General features: G+C 44.2%; 1 protein-coding gene across 1 annotated transcript in view; it reads right to left on the reverse strand.

Moving 5' to 3' along the window:
• COL5A3 (collagen type V alpha 3 chain) overlaps positions 1-21,743 on the reverse strand; it is a 130,675-nt gene that overhangs the window by 31,538 nt on the left and 77,394 nt on the right. The window contains exons 33-48 of the mRNA XM_066612797.1: positions 19,175-19,219; positions 18,896-18,949; positions 18,169-18,213; positions 17,658-17,711; positions 15,849-15,902; positions 14,150-14,203; positions 12,576-12,683; positions 10,551-10,640; positions 10,050-10,103; positions 9,705-9,812; positions 5,207-5,314; positions 4,879-4,932; positions 4,624-4,677; positions 4,149-4,256; positions 2,571-2,624; positions 2,411-2,464 (exon numbers count right to left, since the gene is read on the reverse strand). Coding sequence (XP_066468894.1) covers positions 2,411-2,464; positions 2,571-2,624; positions 4,149-4,256; positions 4,624-4,677; positions 4,879-4,932; positions 5,207-5,314; positions 9,705-9,812; positions 10,050-10,103; positions 10,551-10,640; positions 12,576-12,683; positions 14,150-14,203; positions 15,849-15,902; positions 17,658-17,711; positions 18,169-18,213; positions 18,896-18,949; positions 19,175-19,219 — 1,098 coding nt within the window. The remainder of the gene's footprint in view (positions 1-2,410; positions 2,465-2,570; positions 2,625-4,148; positions 4,257-4,623; positions 4,678-4,878; positions 4,933-5,206; positions 5,315-9,704; positions 9,813-10,049; positions 10,104-10,550; positions 10,641-12,575; positions 12,684-14,149; positions 14,204-15,848; positions 15,903-17,657; positions 17,712-18,168; positions 18,214-18,895; positions 18,950-19,174; positions 19,220-21,743) is intronic.

Genomic DNA, 21,743 nt, shown 5'->3' on the forward strand with positions numbered 1-21,743 from the left:
TCTCTGCAGTTTATGCTCATTTCCCCTCAGCCCCAGACAAAATAGCTGACCACAATATCTTTGGACCAGTTAGACCCTCTCCACACATCCTATGGTCATGGGAACTGCTGAAACTAGATGCTGGGCTAACTGCTCATGGAAGGTCCACACAAGATGATTCCAAAGGTTATGAAAACAGCTACACTCTCCATTGAGATCTGATACAGTTACTGAGATATTATGGTTTACTATGGTATGAGGGAATGCTTATCTCATAGTATCAGGAACTCTGTGTGTCAAATCATGCAATGGGCACATGAGAAGACATTCTTTGTCACTCCATGGGTCTGGATTTGATATGAGCTGGCACTGATAAGGGAAGAAACTATTTTTATAGTTATATTCTCGGTTTATTGACCGTACTTTAGTTGTTTATTTTCTATCTCATTTTTTGATCCAAACGGGTCCCCAATAACTCATATTTTACCATTCTGTTTATACTGTCATCACTTGATAATGGTTTGAATGTTGTTGCAGTGTGGCCAATCAACAAATGTATGCATAACTCCTCTTGGCTCCAGTTTAAGATCGTTAGACAATACAAACATTTGTGTGTCATTTCACCAGACCCAGATGCCACTCACTTCTTTTTTTTTTTTTTTTACTCTTCTTACCATCCAGCCTGATTAAGAGCCAAATCCTATCCAATTTTCCTGGGCCAGTGCTGCTGTGCCAATGGGGCATGTGCTGCATCTGTGGTGGGGAGGAAATCACAGAGGCCTCCTCAAGGTAAGGGAACGTTTATTTCCTTACCTTGGGACTGCATTGCAGCTACATCTGGAAAGTTGGATAGGATTGGGCCCTAAGAGTTCCAAAGAATTTGAAAGTTAGCTGCTAAATATTTTGCATCATTTTCAAGGTATTACTAGATAGTGGCTTTTGGATTAATGATTAATGATTAATTACGCAGTGGATGACTCAAGATATGCATGGTCATACACTAACTATCATGTAAACTGAACATATTGAGAATTAATGCATTTGTCTCAATGCATTACTGCCTCAATCTTGAGAACTAATGCATTTGTCTTAAGCTCAAGGCATCTCTAGGGTATGAGATTGTGCTGGTATTTTGGTAAGTTATCTATCTTCTGTTCTACTAATATAATCTATTCATTATATACTATACACATATAATTCATTTCCCCCTTGGGAAATGGGGTTGCACTCCCTCTGAAGGAGCAGGTCCGCAGCTTGGGGGTCCACCTGGACTCGCAGCTGCTCCTGGATTCCCAGGTGGCGGATGTGCCTACGGGGGCCTTCGCTCAGCTTCAGCTGGTGCGCCAGCTGCAGCCGTACTTGGATCGTGCAGAACTGGCCACGGTAATCCATGCCTCGGTGACATCGAGGTTGGATTATTGTAACACGCTCTATGTGGGGCTGCCCTTGAAGATGGTTCGGAAACTGCAACTAGTGCAGAATGCGGTGGCCCGTGTGGTTACTGGAGGTAGGCGGTTCGACCCTGTCAGTCTGCTTCTCCAGCGGCTGCATTGGCTGCCCATTCGTTTCCAGGCCCAATTCAAGATGCTGGTTTTGACCTTTAAAGCCCTATACTGCTCTGGGCCAGGCTATCTTAGAGATCGCCTACTCCCGTACAATCCGGCTCGTCCTCTTAGGTCATCAGAGAAGGCCTTTTTACAAGTGCCACCGCCTAGGGAGGTATGTGGGGCGGTGGCAAGAAATAGGGCCTTCTCAGTAGTGGCACCAACGCTATGGAACTCCCTTCCCCTTGACTTAAGAATGGCTCCCTCTCTTGAGACTTTTCAGCGAGGCCTGAAGACCCTTCTGTTTAAACAAGACTTCTGAGTTCTCGGCCTTTTTAACATCTTTTTAATATCTTTTAATATTTTTTACAGCCCTGATTCTTTTATGATTTGCTGCTGCTCTATGCTCTTTTTACCTGTTTTTTTAATCTGACTGCTGTTTTTATGATATGTGTTAATATGTTTTTATTTGTTTTAAATTATGTTTTTAATCTGTTGTAAGCCGCCTTGAGTCCCTTCGGGGAGAAAGGCAGGATAAAAATAAAGTTGTTATTGTTATTGTTGTTGTTGTTGTTGTTGTTATTGTTGTTGTTGTTAATAATAATATTATTATTATTTCATAGAATATATTCCCAGTTTTCCCAATCACAGTGGTACAGTATTCTTCCAATCCCAACTTTGAGCTCAGGCCTTGTAGATCCTTCTATAGGAAGCCAGAAACTATCACTCCAAAGGATCACCCCATCAAACAAATAAGCAAATAAATACCTGTCTGCATGCTAATGCTTCTCCCTCCCTGAAAGGAGGGGTACAAATAGGGGAAAACCAGAGCATTCAAGTAAGCATTCTACCACATTGCTCTCAATAAGAGGAAAAATGTTACTCACATCCCCACCACTGGAACCCTGTGGCCCTCGTGGCCCTGGAGCTCCTGGTGGGCCCTAGACAAAAGAAATTAATGTATGGCTGAAATTCAAGACATACCAACATTAGAATTAAGGGCAGGGTTAGGTTTGATGCTGAAGAGGTGAAGTGGCTGTTTCTTACCATCGGTCCAACATCACCGCTCTCACCCTTCTCTCCTGGGGGGCCTGGCATCCCCTGCAAAAGAAACAATCCCCTAGAAAGGTAAACAAGTATAAAGTGTTTTGCCTCAATCTGTTGATACCCTCTGTCCGAGGCTGAGTCCATGCTTATGTTTGGAATACAGCAGTTCCATACACTGGAATACAGCAATGCTTATTCATATGTGTCAATGCATAGATTTTTAGGTCCTTTCTTGGGGGAGAGGGAATATATTTTAGGTTTGGTGAAGAGAGTGTGTGTGTATGAAGGTTCTGCAGAGTAACTGAAGCAACTGCACTAAAGTCTGGCAAGGAAGCAAATTTTCGGAACATCAATATTCTTGAGCAGTCCCCAATTATTACACCAGAATCTCAGAGCCTCTTTAGTCGCCATGACTTTAAAGAAGTCGCTTCCTACTTCATGTTTCTTTCTTGAACGATAACAGGGATTGGAACTGGCAAATGATGGGTGACTTGATTTTTATTTCTGGATGAGGGAGGGGAGGAGGAGCTGAATGTGGGTTGTAAGCCTCCCAGCTGCTGGGAGCAACCCTCCCTCCTGCCTGCTGCTTCTGCCCCCTCATGCTGTCCATCCCCTCCCACCTTGCTGAGCTCAGACACTGCCCTGTTGGTCTGTGGCATGCTGCTTGGCACTCCTTCTGAAGGCAGAATCAAGAGCCATTATTGGGGGGGGGGGGAATTGTTGCTGAGATTTGTAAGGAACTGATCCCTTTTCTACACTGCTACACTCACTCAAGAAACAGCACACAAATGAAAATGATGGTTGAAGTGAAGGACATCAACATATCACTGACTGTAGATGGGATGGGAACATCAGGGCAGTGTTAAACGAGAACTCTGACACATACACACACTCATACCAGCACCTGTTTTTTTCTGCAGAGGTGCACCTGACACTTGCTGCAACTCCTTTCTCTTAAAGACTCAGACTAGAGTCAAAATGACTCTACAGATGGCTCAGGCCAAGTTGCCACGGCCACCCATTCAGACTCAAGAGTAGAGTCAAGTAAGGGGAGTGGTGACTTGTCACTCAACATGCAACTCAGGATCAGCGACTCCAGCACATCCCTGGGAGATACAATCTACAAAGCCCCCTGAGACTGTGAAGTAGGGGAGGAAAAGGTGAATAAATCCTTTGCCCTAGAGTGGCCCCTTACCAAAAACCCCAAGAAACAAACGTGCAGTACAAACAACAAGTTGCATTAGTTCTGGATCTCCATTTAACAATCCCAATAAAAAAATATTGACTTTCAGGAAGTCAAAATTCAGGAAATTCAAGAAATTTAGAATAATAGGTATATACAAATGTTTGTTACAGCTTTCACAGCCCAAGTCCCCTAGTACCCCAATTCAAACTCCTGTTTTTCAAACCATTGTTTGATAGGCATGTACCCACATAGGAGAAATATGAAAAGATAACTGATACCTTCTATATCACTTCCAGTTTCACTGGAGCAGTCCTATGAACAACAAGAATCTCATAGGAATTCCAATGCTCCTCCAACCTGATAGTATCATGTGGTCCTGTTCCTGGACTCACCTGTAAACCAGATGGGCCACTGACTCCAGGGAATCCACGGGCTCCTTCATCTCCTTTCTGGCCAAACATGCCCTGCTGCCCTCGGCGCCCAGGATCCCCATCCACTCCCTGTTAGCAAGATATCACCACATCAGGATTTCAACTGATACAGAAATTTCCTTGCCCATCTCTCTCTAGCAGAGCAAAATAGCAGAGATTCTGGCAGTGGAAGACATCATACCTAGCTAAGATCTTCAATCTCTGAACTTGAAGTGATGTCCACCAACATGGGTGGACATAAGAAATGGAGGAAACAATGACTGTAATAGAGGAAACAATGAGAAATGGAGGAAAGTGGAGCCATGGAAGGGGAGCTGAGACATGCCATGGGAACCATGAAAAAGGACAACCCCTGGGAAGAAAGCTTTAAGGACTTTAGGTACAGAAAACATCACAGATTCTAGGACAGAGTGTATGGAGTGGAAGAAATACTCACAGCAGGGCCTGGATGCCCAATAGGACCCTGGATCCCAGTAGGTCCAGGAGGACCCTACAAGAAGAGATAGTCAATGAGCTGGAGATGCTCCTCCCCCTCTCGCTAGTTTTCCACTCCCCCTGTTCCAGTTCCCTTCCAAGGGTTTTCTGATCCATGTGATTAAAAATGCTATAAACAATCATGACACTGAAGCCGAAGGGGCAGTAATAATTGTTGATACCTCAAAAATCTAGCAGCAACCTGCTTCAGACTCACCGCTTCCCCTTTGTCTCCCTTGCTTCCCTTCTGTCCTGGGCCACCCATCTCTCCCTAGAGAGAGCGAAAGAGAGGCACTACGGTGAGAACATAAAGTATCACCAGGGAACCATCACTGCAAAAACCAATGCCAGGTAAACATGTACCCACTGAGTAAAACCTTGGCTATAGAAACCAAGGCTATGGAAAGCATTGCCAGGGAAACCACAATAAAGCTGTTGCCATGGAATCAGTTGTCAGGGAAACAAAAACAGAACTGAACAGCTGTATGGACCCTGTATTTATTTTTTCTCTTCCTCAAAACCACAGCCAAGCGCAGGTTTCTTACCTTGTCACCATCTTCTCCAGCAAGTCCTGGTGGTCCGGCTGGGCCAGGCAACCCCAATGGACCTGGGATCCCATCATGCCCAGCTGGGCCCATTGGGCCTCGTTCACCCTGAAAAAGTGGAAATTGCAGGTGAGGACTGGGATGGATTGTACAGCAGTGCCGAAGGCAACAGAGGACATGCAGCTATCACCTTACACTGAAGTACGGATACCAGTGTTTTAGAGCAGTGTTTCCCAAACTGTGGGTCGTGACCTGATGGTTGGTGGGTTGTGGAACTGACAAGTTGATAGCTGACAAGGAAAATGTATTGAGCCCTACAGAAAGTGAAACTGAGCCACAAGTGTGCATTTAACTTTTGAGTAGGCTAAGTGCCTCAGCTCTTATAGAAGGCCAGATGACAGGGAATGCAAGGACACCAAAATGGTCCTGATTTGGTGGAGCTTGACAAACGCTTCAGAAGGCAGTCCCCCTCACCATAGTAAAAAAGATTAAAAGGCTTGAGCAGCTGGTAAAAGAAAGTGAAATGTTCTTTTTTCTCATAAAGCTACATAGAGTCTCTCAATAGAGTGTCATTTTAAAAAGTGGTTCCTGGTGCTACAAAGTTTGGGAACCACTGCTTTTGAGCAGTGTTTCTCAACATTTGTCCCAGGCCGTACCACTTCACATGGTCTGCCTACTGAAAGAACTACAGGATGTAACTGGCAATTATGTCATCACCAGTTACTTCTGGCTTGGGTGACCAGAAGCAACACGACAAACACTGATAAGAGGCTCAGGGAAGATGGGACGGGCTTTCTCAGCATGTGAAAAACACACACTGGAGCTCTGTCCACCAAATGGAACCTTCTATTGTGCTGTGTCGTTGGTTTCACTGCCAAGAGGTGGGAGTCTATGGGTCCTGCGAGTACCACTGGACACCACCTCAAGTAACACCAGTTACTTAAATGTTGCTATTGGGGTTAATAGTACCCCAAGAAAAAATTTAGTTAGGAGACTTATAGCACAATCCTAACTTGCACTGGAACAGGCAGGCAGGCCGGCATTGTAATAATGAAAGTTTTGGGCTGTCTGAGACTCTGCCTGAGGCAAGGGGAAACTTTTTCCCTTACTCCGGGGAGAGCTGCAGCAGCCTCAATGAGGCTACTTGGATCTGTGCCACCAAAATAAGTGATGCAAACCTGAGTAGCCCTGAACTGCCCCAGGCCGCCTGGGAATGGGGCTAGGATCTGGCGTAAGTGCTGGATCTTGGCCCCTCCTCCCACTCCCCACCTGCCCACCCCTGGGAACGCCCATCACCCGCAATCCCTTTCTTGAAGCCTCCCTCCCACCTCCTCCCCACACCCACAACAACAGCCCACACCTACAAGAACTGAAAGTGGTGTCCAAGCAAGCCATCATTTTTTAAACACACAACAACCTTGATTTGCAAAGGGTGGATTTCCCTCAAATGAGGAGACAGGTTAGGAAGAAGTTGAAAGGGATGGAAAAAAGAGTCCAGTCTCTCCAGAATCTCTCCAGAAGGCTGTTTAAAACAATTGTAGCAGAGGCCCAGTGAAAGTGTGTACCACAAAGAAAGAAAGGCTCAACCAAATTCAAGAGGGTACTGGCATGGTTAACAAGCAAAGTCAGAGAGGCTGTAAAAGGCAAGAAAGCTTCCTTCCATAAATGGAAGCCCAAATGAGGAGAATAAAAAGAAACACAAACTTTGACAAAAGAAATGTAAGATGATACAGGAGGCCAAGAGGCCAAGAAAGACCTTGAGGAATGCATGGCCAGCAATATAATGGGAACAGCAAAATGGCAGATGCATTTCAATGTAAGTAAAGTAATGCATATTGGGGCAAAAAAATTAAAAACTTCACATATAGGCTAATGGGTTCTGAGCTGTCTGTGACAGGTCAGAAGAGAGATCTTGGGGCACTGGTGGACAGTTCGATGAAAGTGTCAACCCAATATGTGGTAGTGGTGAAGAAGGTCAATTCCATGCTCGGGATTATTAGAAAAGGGATTGAGAATAAAACAGCCAATATTATAATGCCATTGTACAAATCGATAGTAAGGCCACACCTGGAGTATTGTGTTCAGTTCTGGTCACCACATCTTAAAAAGGACATCGTGGAAATGGAAAAGACACAAAAAAAGAGTGACCAGAATTGTTACTGGGCTGGGGCACCTCCCTTATGCGGAAAGGTGACAACGTTTGGGTCTCTTTAGTCAAGAAGAAAGACGCCTGAGGAGGGACATGATTGAAACATACAAAATTATGCAGGGGATGGATAGAGTGAATAGAGGGGTGCTCTTTTCTTTCTCACACCAGAATCAGGGGGCATCCACTAAAATTGAGTGTCGGGAAAGTTAGAACAGACAAAAGAAAATATTTCATGTAATTAGTCTGTGGAACTCCTTGCCACAAGATGTGGTGATGACGTCTGAACTAGATGTCATCAAGAAGGGATTGGACAGATTTCTGGAAGAAAACTCCATCACAGGTTACAAGCCATGATGGGCATGTACAGTCTGAGATTAGCTGGTCACTCATCAGGAGGGCCAGGTAGGAATTTTTTTTTTTCTGTTATCCAAATTGGCCGTGGATGGCAGTTTTTTTTTTTTTTTGCCTACTGCAGACTTGCTAGGGAGGGACAGTGTGTTCAGTATGTTTCATGTTCTAAAAATTGGTCACGTGTGTTTAATAAAGTGGCCCAAGTTTAAGCCACAGTCTGGTGTCTTCACTGGTGGGGCACAAGGGTAAATAGAAGGCCAGGTGCAGGAAAGTGGCAGTGAGAAGCAAGTATCTTGTCATCTGTGTGTGCTCCCCTGAGGCACCTGGTGGGCTGCAGTGAGATAAAGGTAGCTGGACTAGATGGGCCATAGGCCGGACCCAGAGGGCTCTTCTTATGTTCTTATAACACTATGTTGTGCCATTAACCTGAGAAATTCAGGATCAGACGACTCTTCCTATAATGCCATGACATTCTTCTATGCAATAGCATGCGGCCATTTTCCCTTCCTCTTCTGCAAGTCAGTAGCTGCAGGAAATGGCCTTTTCCCCTGGCTGCTAGTCAGAAGCAAAAGGAAATAGCCAACCACAGCCAGCAACCCAAGATGCTTAAGTTACAATGTTTTGTTTTAAACAGAGAAAAAAGTGTTCATTTATCAGTTCTTTACTGAAAGGTACCAATAAGTCTGACTGTCTAGAAGATTGTGAACATGGAAAATTCTGCAAAATTAGCAGTTGGGGTCAACAGGACCCCAAATCAGAGGACAGAACAGATGGTTGCATATGTGTTACATGTGTGTCTATACAATGGTTCTTTTTCTTCAGTTGGAACCTTCCTTGTTACCCACTAAAACTGAACTTTTTGTGATAGCTATTGGCAGAATTCATGTTCTTTCTCAACATGAACTCTGCCAACAGCTAGGCCAAAAAATTCAGTTTCAATGGGTAACAAGGAAGGTTCTAACTGAAGAATAAGAACTGTTAAAAATTGCAGGTTTACAAAGAGTTGCATAGACACACATGTAACACACATGCAACCATGTGTTCTGTCCTGCATTGTACTTCACATCCATGTTTTTTCAATTGCTGAAGCTATTAACCCATAAGCAGGTACTTTACAAACCTTACAGTAGCACCCTATACCAACTTGTATAATCATTTGGATAACTGTTTCATAATGCACATTATCTTCACCATCTTTGCCTGTCGCAGGTTTTTTGATTCCTTATTGACATTTCCTTATCCAACATCTATTGTTATACCTGATTTTCTTTTCTTTCAACCCCCCCCCCCACAACACTGTTCAGACCACATATAAGAAAAAACTGTCAGAGTCATCTAAAAGTTCTCCCACACACCTCTTTCCCACTTTTTCACATACCTCAGTAAAATATGCAGTATAAAGACATAAAACTATCTGGGAACACATTTGCCATTGACTGTGTAACCCAAAGTCTTGTTCCTCAACTCAAAACGCAAAAAGCAGCCTAGGAAGCATGAGAGAGGGGCAGATAACAGGCCTGTGATGGGAATAAGGAACAAAGAGGGTAAATTTGGTATATGTTTCCTTTGTGGTAGAAGCAAGAAGAGCTTAGTATTTTCACCATTTGCTAAGGCCCAGTTCCAGCCCTGTAAAGCTGTCATGAAGACTTGTGTCTCTGAGCAGATGTGGAGTAATTTTCCTCTACCAATGATTTTAGGGAGAGGGACTACAGAGGGGCCATAGGTCAGTGGCAGAGCACATGCTTGCCATGAAGATGTTTCCAGCTTCCATCCCTGCCATCTTCAAATGTGACTGGGGGATTTGGAGAGATACTGTCAGCAGTGAGATAGATGGATCAATGATCTGATGATTCAGTATACTGCAGCTTCACTTGTTCATATGAGTAACCACAGAAAGCCTGAAAGGAGGGGGTTTGCGGGTAGCAAGATAGGCTTCACTCACAAGATCTCTCTGTTCAGGAACTAAACACTGATGGCAAAGGAGTGACTTGTACGTACCGGTGCTCCCTTTTCCCCTGCAGGGCCAACAGGTCCTTGGTTACCCCCACGTCCTGGCAGTCCAATGCCCCCAGCTGGTCCTGAGGGGCCTCGCTCACCAGGGGAACCCTGTTGGGAAGGAACAGAAATCTAAATCCTCCTTATTTGGAGTCCTCTCTATTACAGGTCTCTTTCTTGAGATCATCAATGCTCATCACTCAGGCTACCAAGAGCTCCACCCTAGGACTCTATCCTGATTTAAGGTTCCCCCATCTGATATGCAGTCCACACTACCCTGCCTCATAGTTCACATCCTTCCGGGTTTTGTCTTCTCTGTGGCTCAGGGCAAGAAACTGGTCTACTCACTGTGGGGCCAGGTGGACCAGGTGGCCCTTCAGCTCCCTTCAATCCAGTTGGTCCCTAAGGGAGGGAATAAAATAAAAATGTGAATTAGGGACAGTGAGATTTTTCTTGCAAGGAGAATTTTGGTGCCTTATAAAAATTAGAATGAGAAACAAAGATTAATTTCACAAAATCTCTCTGTCAGTAAGAACTTCAAGGGCCTGACAAAAAATAAATAAATAAATAATAAGCCAAGCCAAAGCTTAGCTAAAGCCATTATCCATGTTCTGCTAGATTAACAAGGGAGGGTGCTCTAGGCAGAGTAAGAAAAAGAATCCACTTCTGCTTAGTGCCCAGTTCACAAACTACGCAGTGAACCTTGGGGTGCAAGCATCAGAAGCAGAAAGGTGAGCAGTCGATATCAGACCTTAAGGTAAGGAAGCTGGTAAGGAGGCTGGGCTAACCTCAACCAATTCAATCTCTCCTCCCACATCAATCCTCTTTGGCGAGTGTGACAGCACTTACATTCTCTCCAGCAGGTCCTCGAGCCCCAGTGAAACCTCTCAATCCAGGTGGACCGTTTTTGCCTGGGATGCCGCTGGGGCCAGGATCACCCTAGAAGTCAAGGTCTGGTTAATGATACAGGGAAGATTTCTGCCCTCTTTGATCAACTTCAGGAGAAAAAAATCTGCCCTTTTTGATGAGTACTGTGAGAGACTCTTTGGATTGCCTTCTTAAATTTTCAGAACCCAGATTCAATAAAGTCAATGTGGATTTAAATCTTGCAATACAACTCTGTATCAACAGAACTCCAAAGTTCAGCTTGTCAGAATTTGGCAGTAACACAACCAGATGGAGGAGGGTCACCCATTCACATGACGGGGGGAAAAGAACTGGAACAACCACCAATGTTTGATGACACTGTCATCCACCTATATTCAAACACTACCAGCCTATGGGCATAATCCTAACTCCTTAGTGCTTTCCAGTACTGGCATAGCGGTGTCAATGGGACATGTGCTGCATCCTGTAGTTGGGTGTCACTCACAGAGGCCTCCTCAAAGTAAGGGAATGTTTGTTCCCTTACCTCAAAGCTGCATTGCCCTTATGTACATAAGGGGTTAAGATTGCACCCTTACTCTAAGGTAGTTTGAAATTGTTGCATCAGCTATAAGTTCTGTTGCTCCATCCCTTTTAGTATAAAAGAAATAAAAGATTCAGTAGAGCTACTTGAGAGCCTGAGCTGCAAATCAGGTGGTCTATGGTATGAATTGTGTTACTGTCATGAATCACTAAAATGGCCGTAGGTGGCTGATTATCTGCCAGGTTTGATTTCCAGGATATTGTAGTTCCACTGATGCAGACAAGTATTGGAGATCCTCTTTATGTCCTGATTTCTATCAGGGAAATAAAAGTTGTGACTAGAAATGTAACACAGTGCACAAACTCCTCCTGTGCTTCCCTCCACTTCTTGTAGTGAGTTGGAAGAAGCCTCATAACTGCAGACTTGAAATTGACAGCAGTATTCAAGACCATTATCAGTTTCAGCAGAACAGGAGGGGACTTCTTCAAACTCACTGCAGAAGGGGGAGGAAGCATGCAAATATCATTGCTGCTTTTTGGCTACGGGCTATAGAATGCACAATTTGTACTGAAAAAGTGCTTTGGAGTGTGGGCAGCAAGCAATACTGGGCAAACCTTTGCATATGTGAAATGTTAATATTTGTATCTCGCCTATTCATCTAGAGAAGAGGTTGAAGATGACTAATTGCCAATTGTATAAAATCAAACAAAAATACTATCATCATCATCATCATCAAAAATAAAACATCATTTAGCATAATTCAGCAGGAAAATCAACAAAACCAAACAAGACTGCATATGAGGATCAATCCATTTCCTTACAGATCAAGCACTTTCTGAAATAGTAATGTCTTGCTCCGGAGAATAAAGGCAGACAGAGAGGGATCTTGTTGAATTTTGAACTTTTTTTCCATTTTTGATTTTGACATTTAATGTTCAGACATATTAAAAAATGAAATCTTAAGTTTCGTTGATTATTTAAGCTTCCTTTTTTTTTAAAAAAGTATTAAGTTTCATCTTACCATATTGGACACCTCACACTCCACACCCCGAATTCTTTATTTTGGGGGTTGTTGTTTTTCTGAAACTCCTTAATCTTACTTGCGCGCACAATTGGCAATGTGGTAAAAAATAATCTCAGGGAAAAAAGCCTCAATTTTCCCCATTTTTGCAAGCTGATTTATGAGAGTTTGCTTAACATTCCTCTGCCTTAATTCAGTGCTGTTTTAGTTCTAGCTCCCAAATCTCCAGATATGAATTTTAGTCATGAACTCTAAACTCTTGGTTTCAAGACCTCCTCCTTCCCTCCCTTAGAACAGGATTTCCTTCCTCTCCAGTATTGATTCATGATGTCCTATGCTCTAACCGAGCTAGCCCATTTTAAAGCCGGACCATTGGCACCACTGCTCTATCACTTGTGGGATCTTTCGACACTCTTCTCTTCAAATTCCCCAGATGAATACTCACCTTGGCACCTTCCCTCCCAGCAGCACCCGGCAGCCCTTGCTCTCCAGGGGGACCAGGGGAGCCTGGGTGACCTCTTTCTCCCATAGGGCCGGTTTCTCCTGAGTTTCCCTGTGGTTCAGAAAAGATATAACATTTGCAAACAGGTCAGGCCAAAGTGTGGAGTTGCTTGGGAAACCAGCCAATACATTTGAGCATGAATACTGGAAGTACTCATCATGCACCTTAGTGAGAAAATATGGCCCAATATGGTCACAAACAAGACACGATGGAGATAAATTACTCTCTTCTTCCCAGCCCATCCACCACTGCACCAGTGAATATGCTTCTCAGGGATGAGATTCTATTTTTAGCTCTCTTGGTTAATAACTGCTGCTTGACCAATTCCTCAATAAATTTATCTAATCCTCCCCCTCCCAGCCCACTCACCCCCCCAACACACACGCCAACTAAGCTAGCAGCTATCATTACACTTTACTGCTATTACTTCCCTAAGTTAATTATTAATTGACTGAAAAAATAACAGCATTTGTTTACCCTGAACCTATTGCAAACCAACTTTATTGCTAACTGAAAGCTTGAGTTTCAGCGTCATTTTTGCTGTTATAGACTACTACTCCAGGGAAAGAAAGCAAATCTGTCATTTCTCTCTGTTCAGCGTTACACTCTCCATAATTTTCAAGCCTTTGAAAATACTTTTATTAAAATTGGAAAACATACCAAACATTTCCATTAAAATACTGTAACCATAATAAAACATTAGAGTATTTCATTTACCAACTGCATCTTATAATTTTATAAAAAGGTGATTATGCTTTTCCCACTTGTCATCTTCTAAATTAAAAAGCTCTGCTCTCTTGCAAATAGGAAACAGATGTTTTCACCATGCTTTGTATGTATGTCCTGCACCCCAGGAGGTTGGAGGCTGACTATTCAGTGTTGGAGACTCATTGGTGGATTGGATGGACCTATATTCTGATCATCAAGCACATGAAGGATATATCCACTACTAGGGTATTTGTGTCCTGGACAAATGCATCCTGGTCATTGGAGTCCCTGGACATGTGCGTCTTTTTTTTCCCATTCCAGTAATTTGTAACCCTCTATAACTGGGCAGCAAAACCCATGTTATGTATCCTAAGCCTCTTATCCCAGCCCTAACCCTACCTTTGTGTTTTAAATATAAAAAAGTACATCTAATATGTCTTGGAGCACAAATGTCTGGGACACAAAAAAAAAGGACGCAAACATCCAAATCCAGACATTTGACCAGGATGCAAAGGTCCTGTCACTGACGTATCCTGATCACATAATGAAGTTCTGAATTTCTTGTCTTCAATTACCCTTCATTATCCATTCTTGATCTGGGGGGCTATCAACTATGGGACCTAATGTCAATTCTGCAATGTTTTCTCATGTATGATTTTTAGTAATTTGAAAAAAAATGTTTCTCAATTTAAAATTTCAGCTATTCATTTCACCTGCACACACCCATCTGTGCTGCTCAACTCCTTTGTCAGAACATCAATACATATTTTCCTTTCATCTCCTAATATATGCATTAAAGATCTCCTTACCTGTGGTCCCACAACCCCAGCAGGCCCTGGTGGGCCAGTTTTGCCATGAAATCCCTAAAGGAAGGAGAAATGGTTAGAATCGTAATACAGGAGGACACAAAGCAAGAATCATAGAGTTGGAAAGGACCCACAAGATCATCTAGTCTAACCCCTTGCCTGTAGTAGGAAGATCCTCTATAGCAGTGATGGGGAAGCTTTTAGAGACCGAGTGCCCAAACTGCAACCCAAAATCCACTTATTTATCGCAAAGTGCCAACACAGCAATTTAACCTGAATACTGAGGTTTTAGTTTAGAAAAAAACAACTCATACATTAACATCTTTTACCTACTATTACTTGTAACCCGTAATGAACTTTTCCTCTAGAAATTTGTCCAATCCCTTCTTAAAGGCATCTAGGCAAGTTGCCATCACTGCTTCCTGTGGCAAAGAGTTCCACAGACTAATTACATGCTGGTTAAGGAAATATTGGCAGGGAAGGGGTGGCTGCAATGGGACTTCCTTCTGAGTAGACCTGCATGGGCTTGGGCTCTGAGACTGCAATCCCAGCCACACTTTCCTGGGAGCAAGCCCCACTGACTGTAATGGGACTGACTTCTGAGTAGACACGCAGGATTTGTCTCTGGCTGCGCTGCTCACCCCCAGCTGCGCCTGTGCTGCGGAGGAAAAGCCTCTCCTGGCACTGAGTGGGCAGTTGGAAAGGCGGGCTACAAAGGTTCAAATGGCTGAGGAGGAGAGCAGCTCAGGATTGGCTGGTCTTCAGCCAGTGAAGGGTGCTGAGCCATTCTAACAGAAAAAGCCAGGAGTCTGCTGGATGCTGATTGGCTGAGCCTGCTGGAGAGTTGGGGAAGGGAAAAACAGGGAGGGAAACAAACTTGGGGCAGGTGGGGGCAACGGAGTGAAGGGAAAGGAGGCAGCATCTTCAGCGCCCCTCTCCAGGCTGCCTGGCTCAGCGCGCGTGCCCACAGAAATGGCTCGGAGTGCCCTCTCTGGCACGCGTGCCATAGGTTCGCCAACACTGCTCTAGAGCATCTCCTGCAGGTCCCTGTCAAACCTAATGGCCTATTTGGATCTATTGGGTCCCAATATCAGGACCTAATTAGGAGCCCTAATAATTGGGATTCAGGCCTATTGGGACCTCAATTAATGCTCAAAACCCCATTGAACAGATGAAACATTTGCTGTCTATGCCAGGCCACTGTGAAGGACTACCCAAGAACTACTTGTGCTGATCCCCACCACTTACTAAGTGGCAGTAATGTTTCAGCTGAAGCCCAGTTAGCAGTTTTCCTGTTCTGAGAAGCTGCATATTATTTTTGTCTGTAGGAGCAAAATGCTTGCAGCAGCAGAAGTAACACTCAAAAGGCCTGAAGGAAAAATGGGAATGACAGCCATGCTGGAACAGTAAGGTGCTTGGAGTAAGGAATTGATGGCATGTCAGTTGTGGAGGAAGAGACAAAAATTGGGTCCTTTGTCAATGTCATCCAAATTAATATTCACACTTGTATCCCATTGTTTTGTCAGTTTTGCTCAGATTGAAGTACATAGATGGATGGGGGGTTAAGGTCACCCAGTAAGCTTCCTGGTTGAATGTGGACTAGAATGCTGAAATCTGGCCTAAGTCCAATGCCACCATCACCATACCACATTGGTTTAAAACGGCTATGCCAACCATGAATGCCATTCAGGCTGACACTTACTGGCTCACCACGCTGGCCCGGATGTCCTGGCAATCCATCCTTACCAACAGGGCCCTACCAAGCAGAAAGAATTAAAGACAAGTCATGGGATGGCCAGGACAGACAGTTTGCCCCAAATACATTCCAGAAAGCCTGGGCCTTATGCGTGTTAAGGAGTTAGGCAAGAGGACACAGTCTGCTCTATGACTGCAATTCCTTCATGGCATTGTCTACAGTGTTTCTCTCCAACCCCAACCGCCAGTATGACGTTGTTGTAAAACTGTAAAATATCCATTTCACAATGAAGCGCATATTGCAGCCTAGGCTGAGCAAGGACTAATAATACAGTTGTGGTAAAGCAGTAAATGTCCATGCTAGGAGAAAAACAAGCAGTTGAGAAACAGTTGGGGTCTGGGAAATCCAGGTCACATGTTCTTCAAAAGTAAACAGAGATGGTGTTCCCATCAAGTGCTCTGATCAACAATATGGGAGGAGAGGGCAGTAAAACATGAAGGAAGCCCAGTAAGGGAGCTTCCAAACAAAGCTCTGAAGAGATGAAAGAAGACAGCTCTGGAAAAAGGGATCATATCACTGAGTATCTAATAAAATCAGCCTGCCTTATCCCTTGTAAGTGATTTCAAAGCACCTTGCAAGTTGCTAAAATGCTGTGATACAAGCAGCTTCACCGTTTGTGTACTGTACTTCCTTCGTGCAATTTTATATTTTAAGTAAAACTAATTTTCTCAAGACATCGTATTCATGGCAGTACCGAACCCTCAGTTGGGGCAAATTCCCCCACCAAAAATGGTCAATACACAGTTGCAAAGATTTCTGAATGCTGCAAACCCTATTTTTTGCAGCAACATGGCTTTGCCATGTGATGTGAAAGTCAGAACATGCACCCACAAAGTCCATGTTACAGAATGGATTTATTCTTGAGCTTTACCTTGTACACACAGGCTTGCATACATCCCCATACACAAGCACAGAGATGCACTCACTTCCTGACACACCTATTGACACCCAGTCATTTTAAAAGTATTAGCTATTAATACAGTTTGATAGAATTATCATCATCATACGATCATCATATAATAATGATCATAATAATATAATCCAGGATGCAGATCATATGCTAGAGGTTGCTGCAGGCTCTGTAAAGACTGTAGCAGCAATAGGAACAGCAGAGAGCTGGGGAGAGAATTTAACATCATGTCCCTGAAGCATTTCTTATGCTCTCCCCACCGCCAAGAAATGAGCTCTTTTGCTATGGGATTGAAATCAGGGTATTAATCTTTTTGAATAAATAAGAGAGTAAAGAACAGTGGTTAATCTATCCCTTGTTATATAAACTGTTCCCCAAGCATGCATTCCTGTAGGGGAAGTGGGGCAGGGCCTGGTTTGTTAATCTCTTCAAGAGTGCCTCCAAGAAAGACTAGTTAATTGTGCTCATGCTACAGCCCAAAGTCCAAGGCAAAAGGAATCTACCTTGGTTGTCACCAGAGGCTCATTCCTTTGACCCCACATACTCAGGTCCTATCTTGTAAAAGCACAGAGTGCTTTCTCAGGCTGTTTTCACAGCAAACGCTTAATCTGGGTTTTGGTCTCTATGCATGTGCAATTCAAGTGTAAAACCTAAATTGGCCAGGATGTTCTCTCCTCTACATTGGTCTCCTGCTTTAACAATGATTGCAGATTTAAATTAAAGACTTTTTTACATCAGTTATTTAAACTCAAGTTGGTGTCTCATGGGGAATGGTTTCCCACCCTGTTTCTAGACAGGTAGGTGGCTCCCACTAGATATGGATACAGGGAATAGCAGATACTTACAGGTGGCCCCTTAGGTCCAGGGAATCCATTGGGGCCCTGTGGTCCAGTGGGACCCTGTTCACGGAGAGTGAAAAGTCACAGTGAAATGCTTTTGCTAACTCCCCCCCACACCTTTGGCTTCCCCCTTCCCATGCTCATCCCATAACATATCAAAGATCACATTTATATTCCTCAAATTCAAGCTTGTTCTTCCTGCCTTCTACGGCAGGGGTGTTCCCTGCTACTAGAGAATAGTTGGCAACCTTCAGTCTCGAAAGACTATGGTGTAAGCTTACAGTACCTGGTATTCCGAGGCGGTCTCCCATCCAAGTACTAACCAGGCCCAACTCTGCTTAGCTTCCGAGATCAGACAAGATTGGGCATGTGCAGGGTAACACAACAATCATGGCTTCAGGGAGCTAATGGCCAGTCCTGGGACCGACTTTTGCTGAGGCAGGCAACCAGACTCTGACTTCCTGAACACCCAGACCTGACTGTACATCACCTTCAGGGATTCCACAATTCCTCTTACCTTTTCCCCTACAATCCCAGGAGCTCCATCATGTCCAGTATCACCCTGTGGTGAGAAAAAAAAGTTGAAGAACGCCAGAGGTTGAACCTAGGACCGCCTGCATGCAAATCATGTGCTCCACACACTGAGATTTGCCCAGCCTGAGTAAAATTAGCATATTAGGATCAGAGCCAAGCGGTCTCCTAATTTTTTATTTTCTATGTGCAGAGAGGTTTGTGTTTTTTTCTTAAGTGGTGGAACAGTCAAGCATGTAATTACCCACCTGTAGTCCCATGGAATACAGCTGCTTGGGCAGATTGTCCCTGCTACTTACCAGTAAATTTCAGTACCAGAGGCTGAAATTACCTTAGAGTCACCTTAGTCAGGCCATTGTGAACAGAAGGAAAAGAAATAATATGTTCTTGAGAACATATTTCTGGAGGAAAATTTCTGGAGAAAAAATTCATTACAGGTAACAAGCTGGACTAGATGGGCCATTGGCCTGATTCAGCGGGGCTCCTCTTATGTTAGACAGCCAGGCCAACGTGCCTGAAGGCTGTTCCTAAAGAAATGTGCTAGGCAGAGTCTAAACAGATCCTGGTTTGAGATCAGTGGTACCTGTCACATAAATGATGCAGAAGAACTGGTGCCATGCTCAGAAGAAGAGCACTGGGCACAGAAGAGGACACATATACATCCTGAAGAGGGCAATGAGAGATGTAGTGTACCATATAGAAAACAGAGATACCTTTGGTCCTGGCTTTCCTGTGGGTCCTGGCAACCCACGCTCACCTGGAGGGCCCTGAAAAAGGAGAAAGGACAGTGATTTGTGACTGGGGCTTTTAAGTGCTACTGACTAACTATTAACCAACAGGGGGGAAAATACTGTAAGCTACTCTTTTATGGAACAGAATGGATTATAAACAACAATCATAATATAGCTCTGTATCAATAGATAAACACTAAAAATAAATCTTTTTTTTTTAACTCAAGCATGATGAGGTCATACTGTCAGGTGAAGGCTCACCGAAGGACCGCGTTGTCCAGTCTGCCCAGCCTGGCCAGCTTTACCCTATAAAAGAAGATTAGGAAAAGTGAGAGGGTGGTAAACAAGGAAAATGGTACACCCAGACCCACTGCGCTACATTCTCTCCCCCTCCTCCATTTATCCCAGATTACATGTAATTATAAAGTGTCTCAGAGAGTGGTTTCCTTGAGGATCGTGAACTCTGTACATCAGTGGCTTCAGGCTTAGTTCTTCAGCGTGAACAACTCCTCTTGACCTTGCCTTGCTCCCCCTTCTTCCCTTTCAGACTGCCACTTTCGGGAACCTGAACATCAGCCTCCCTGAGGTTGCCTGGGGGAACAATGCTGCCTTCCTCCAGTCCCACCCACCCCTCTATAAGCCACACTGGACCTTGACTTCTGCCTGAACCAATTCCATTATCTGCCCCAAGAGACCTCTCTGCCCACCCAGCCCACTACAGAACCCAACCTAAACCTTGCTGCTTGCCTCTGATTCCAGTTGAGGACTAGCAGGAACTGAAGAAAAAAAAGATGATGCCATTATGTTAGTGCAGCGCTCTCCAGACTCTGGCCTGTGGGACAGTTCTGGTACCCTGCCTAATCCATCCCTCCCATGAGTGGCGCTTACCATTACACTGGAACACCATGTCTTACTGCCCTCTGCTCACAGGGCAGTTGTGCCTGCCCAGATATCCTGCTGCACAGCCTGCTGGGTCACTAGGCACGATTGCCCAGAGCATCCCTGCACAGCAGTGGAGGGCAACGAGATGCGGAGCTCCAGCAGAACAGTAAGCACCAGCCAGGATGTGAACAATTTTTCCCAGGATGCAGTGATCTCCAGTCAAGCAATTGTGTCATCTGCTTTGGCAGCCCTTATCCCAATTCTAGATGCATGGGGGTTGACTGTGGTAGGGACAAGAGAAAGACCCCTGCACATGCTCAGAAGCACTTCTTTAGCCTGACAGTCCTGACCTTCACATATTCCATATTCTACTGGCACCCACTGCCTCCCAGGAAGAATTTTTGTGGCAAGGGAGAAGACCAGCCTACTGCCTTCTAGTCACTGCCATTGACTGGATAACTGCTTGGTTTTGTGCATGCAGATGTCTTTGTAAATTATTCTTGTATTATTGCAATCTATTGTAAACTATTCTGAAGATAATTCTGCCCAAAGGCAGGGCATTAAGTACCTAAATCAGGGGTGGGCAAACTTTCAACTTTAGGAATCCTGGATCTTAAACAACTGTATAGAAGAGGGAATTTCTTACAGATGACAAGCTGCACATGCTGAATTACTCTCTCCAACACAATTGTTAAAGGTTCACGAGGATCCCAAAAGTTGAAAGTTTGCCCACCCCTGACCTAAATAAATAAATGTAGTCCTGATCACTCATGTTGGAAATAAATTAATTCGTTGCATCTGTATTCATGGCAGAAACCCTCAGGCAGATACCACTACCTGAATAGCCCCCCCTGGCTAAGGAACTGACAGCCCTGGAACTAACCTGCGCTGGAATGAGGAGGCCAGCCAGCCTGACCCATATCCAGAGCAAAGTTGGGGCTACCTGCACTTCGGTTCAGGGCAAGGGGAAGTCATTCCCCTTACCCTGGGTAACACTAAAGCAGCCCCAATGGGGTTAACTCAGAGCAAATCCGAGCAACCAGAAGCTTCCCCGGGTCTCTCGGGACTTGGGTTAGGATCTGGCACAAGTGACAGTCTCGGCCTGTGCAGCCTTACCAGTCCAATGGCACTTCGGACCTTGCACCAGTTTCCCTCCTTGAATGGAGGCACAAAATTGCTTTACTGCATTTTTGTGACACCTCTGGGCTGGCACAAGGGACTTGTGCTGGCCCATCTGAGGGTCAGGATTGTGCTCTAAATCAGATAAGAGGTTAAAAGAGAAGACATTTCAGACCTAATTGACAAAATAAAGATCAATAGTTCACCAGGTCCAGATGGCATCCACCCAAGAGTTAAGTTCCTTAATAACCGAAAATGAAGAATGAAATTGCTGATCTCTTGACTAAAATACGCAACTTGTCACTTAAAACGGACAAAATGCCAGAGGATTGGGGGATTCCAAATGTCACGCCAATCTTTAAAGGAGGAAGGAGAGGGGACCCACAAAACTATAGGCCGCTCAACCTAATGTCTGTTCCAGGTAAGATGGCAGACAGCCTAATTAAAGATAAAATCTTAAAACGCATTGAAGAACAAGCCTTGCTGAGGGAGAATCAGCATGGTTTCTGTAAGGGTAAGTTTTGCCTCATGAATCTTTTAGAATTCTTTGAAAAGGATCAACAGGCATGTGGATGCAGGAGAACCTGAGGATATTATACAGGTGGGACCTTATATCCACTGATTCGGTATCCACTGATTTACCACTGATGCTGAGGGCCACCTTTAAATGCCTTGTAACAAGGAAAAAAAGCACTAAAATTCAATTTCCTACTTTTTGCAATATTAAATAATTATAATTTCATTCCATTAGATTCCATTATTCACCCCATCTAGTGGCTAAATGCAGAATAGCACCTATACCACTGCATTCTGGGGCGACAATAGAGGA

This window comes from Tiliqua scincoides, chromosome 2, assembly GCF_035046505.1.
Source record: "Tiliqua scincoides isolate rTilSci1 chromosome 2, rTilSci1.hap2, whole genome shotgun sequence".
In the NCBI taxonomy this organism is placed as follows: Eukaryota; Metazoa; Chordata; class Lepidosauria; order Squamata; family Scincidae; genus Tiliqua; species Tiliqua scincoides.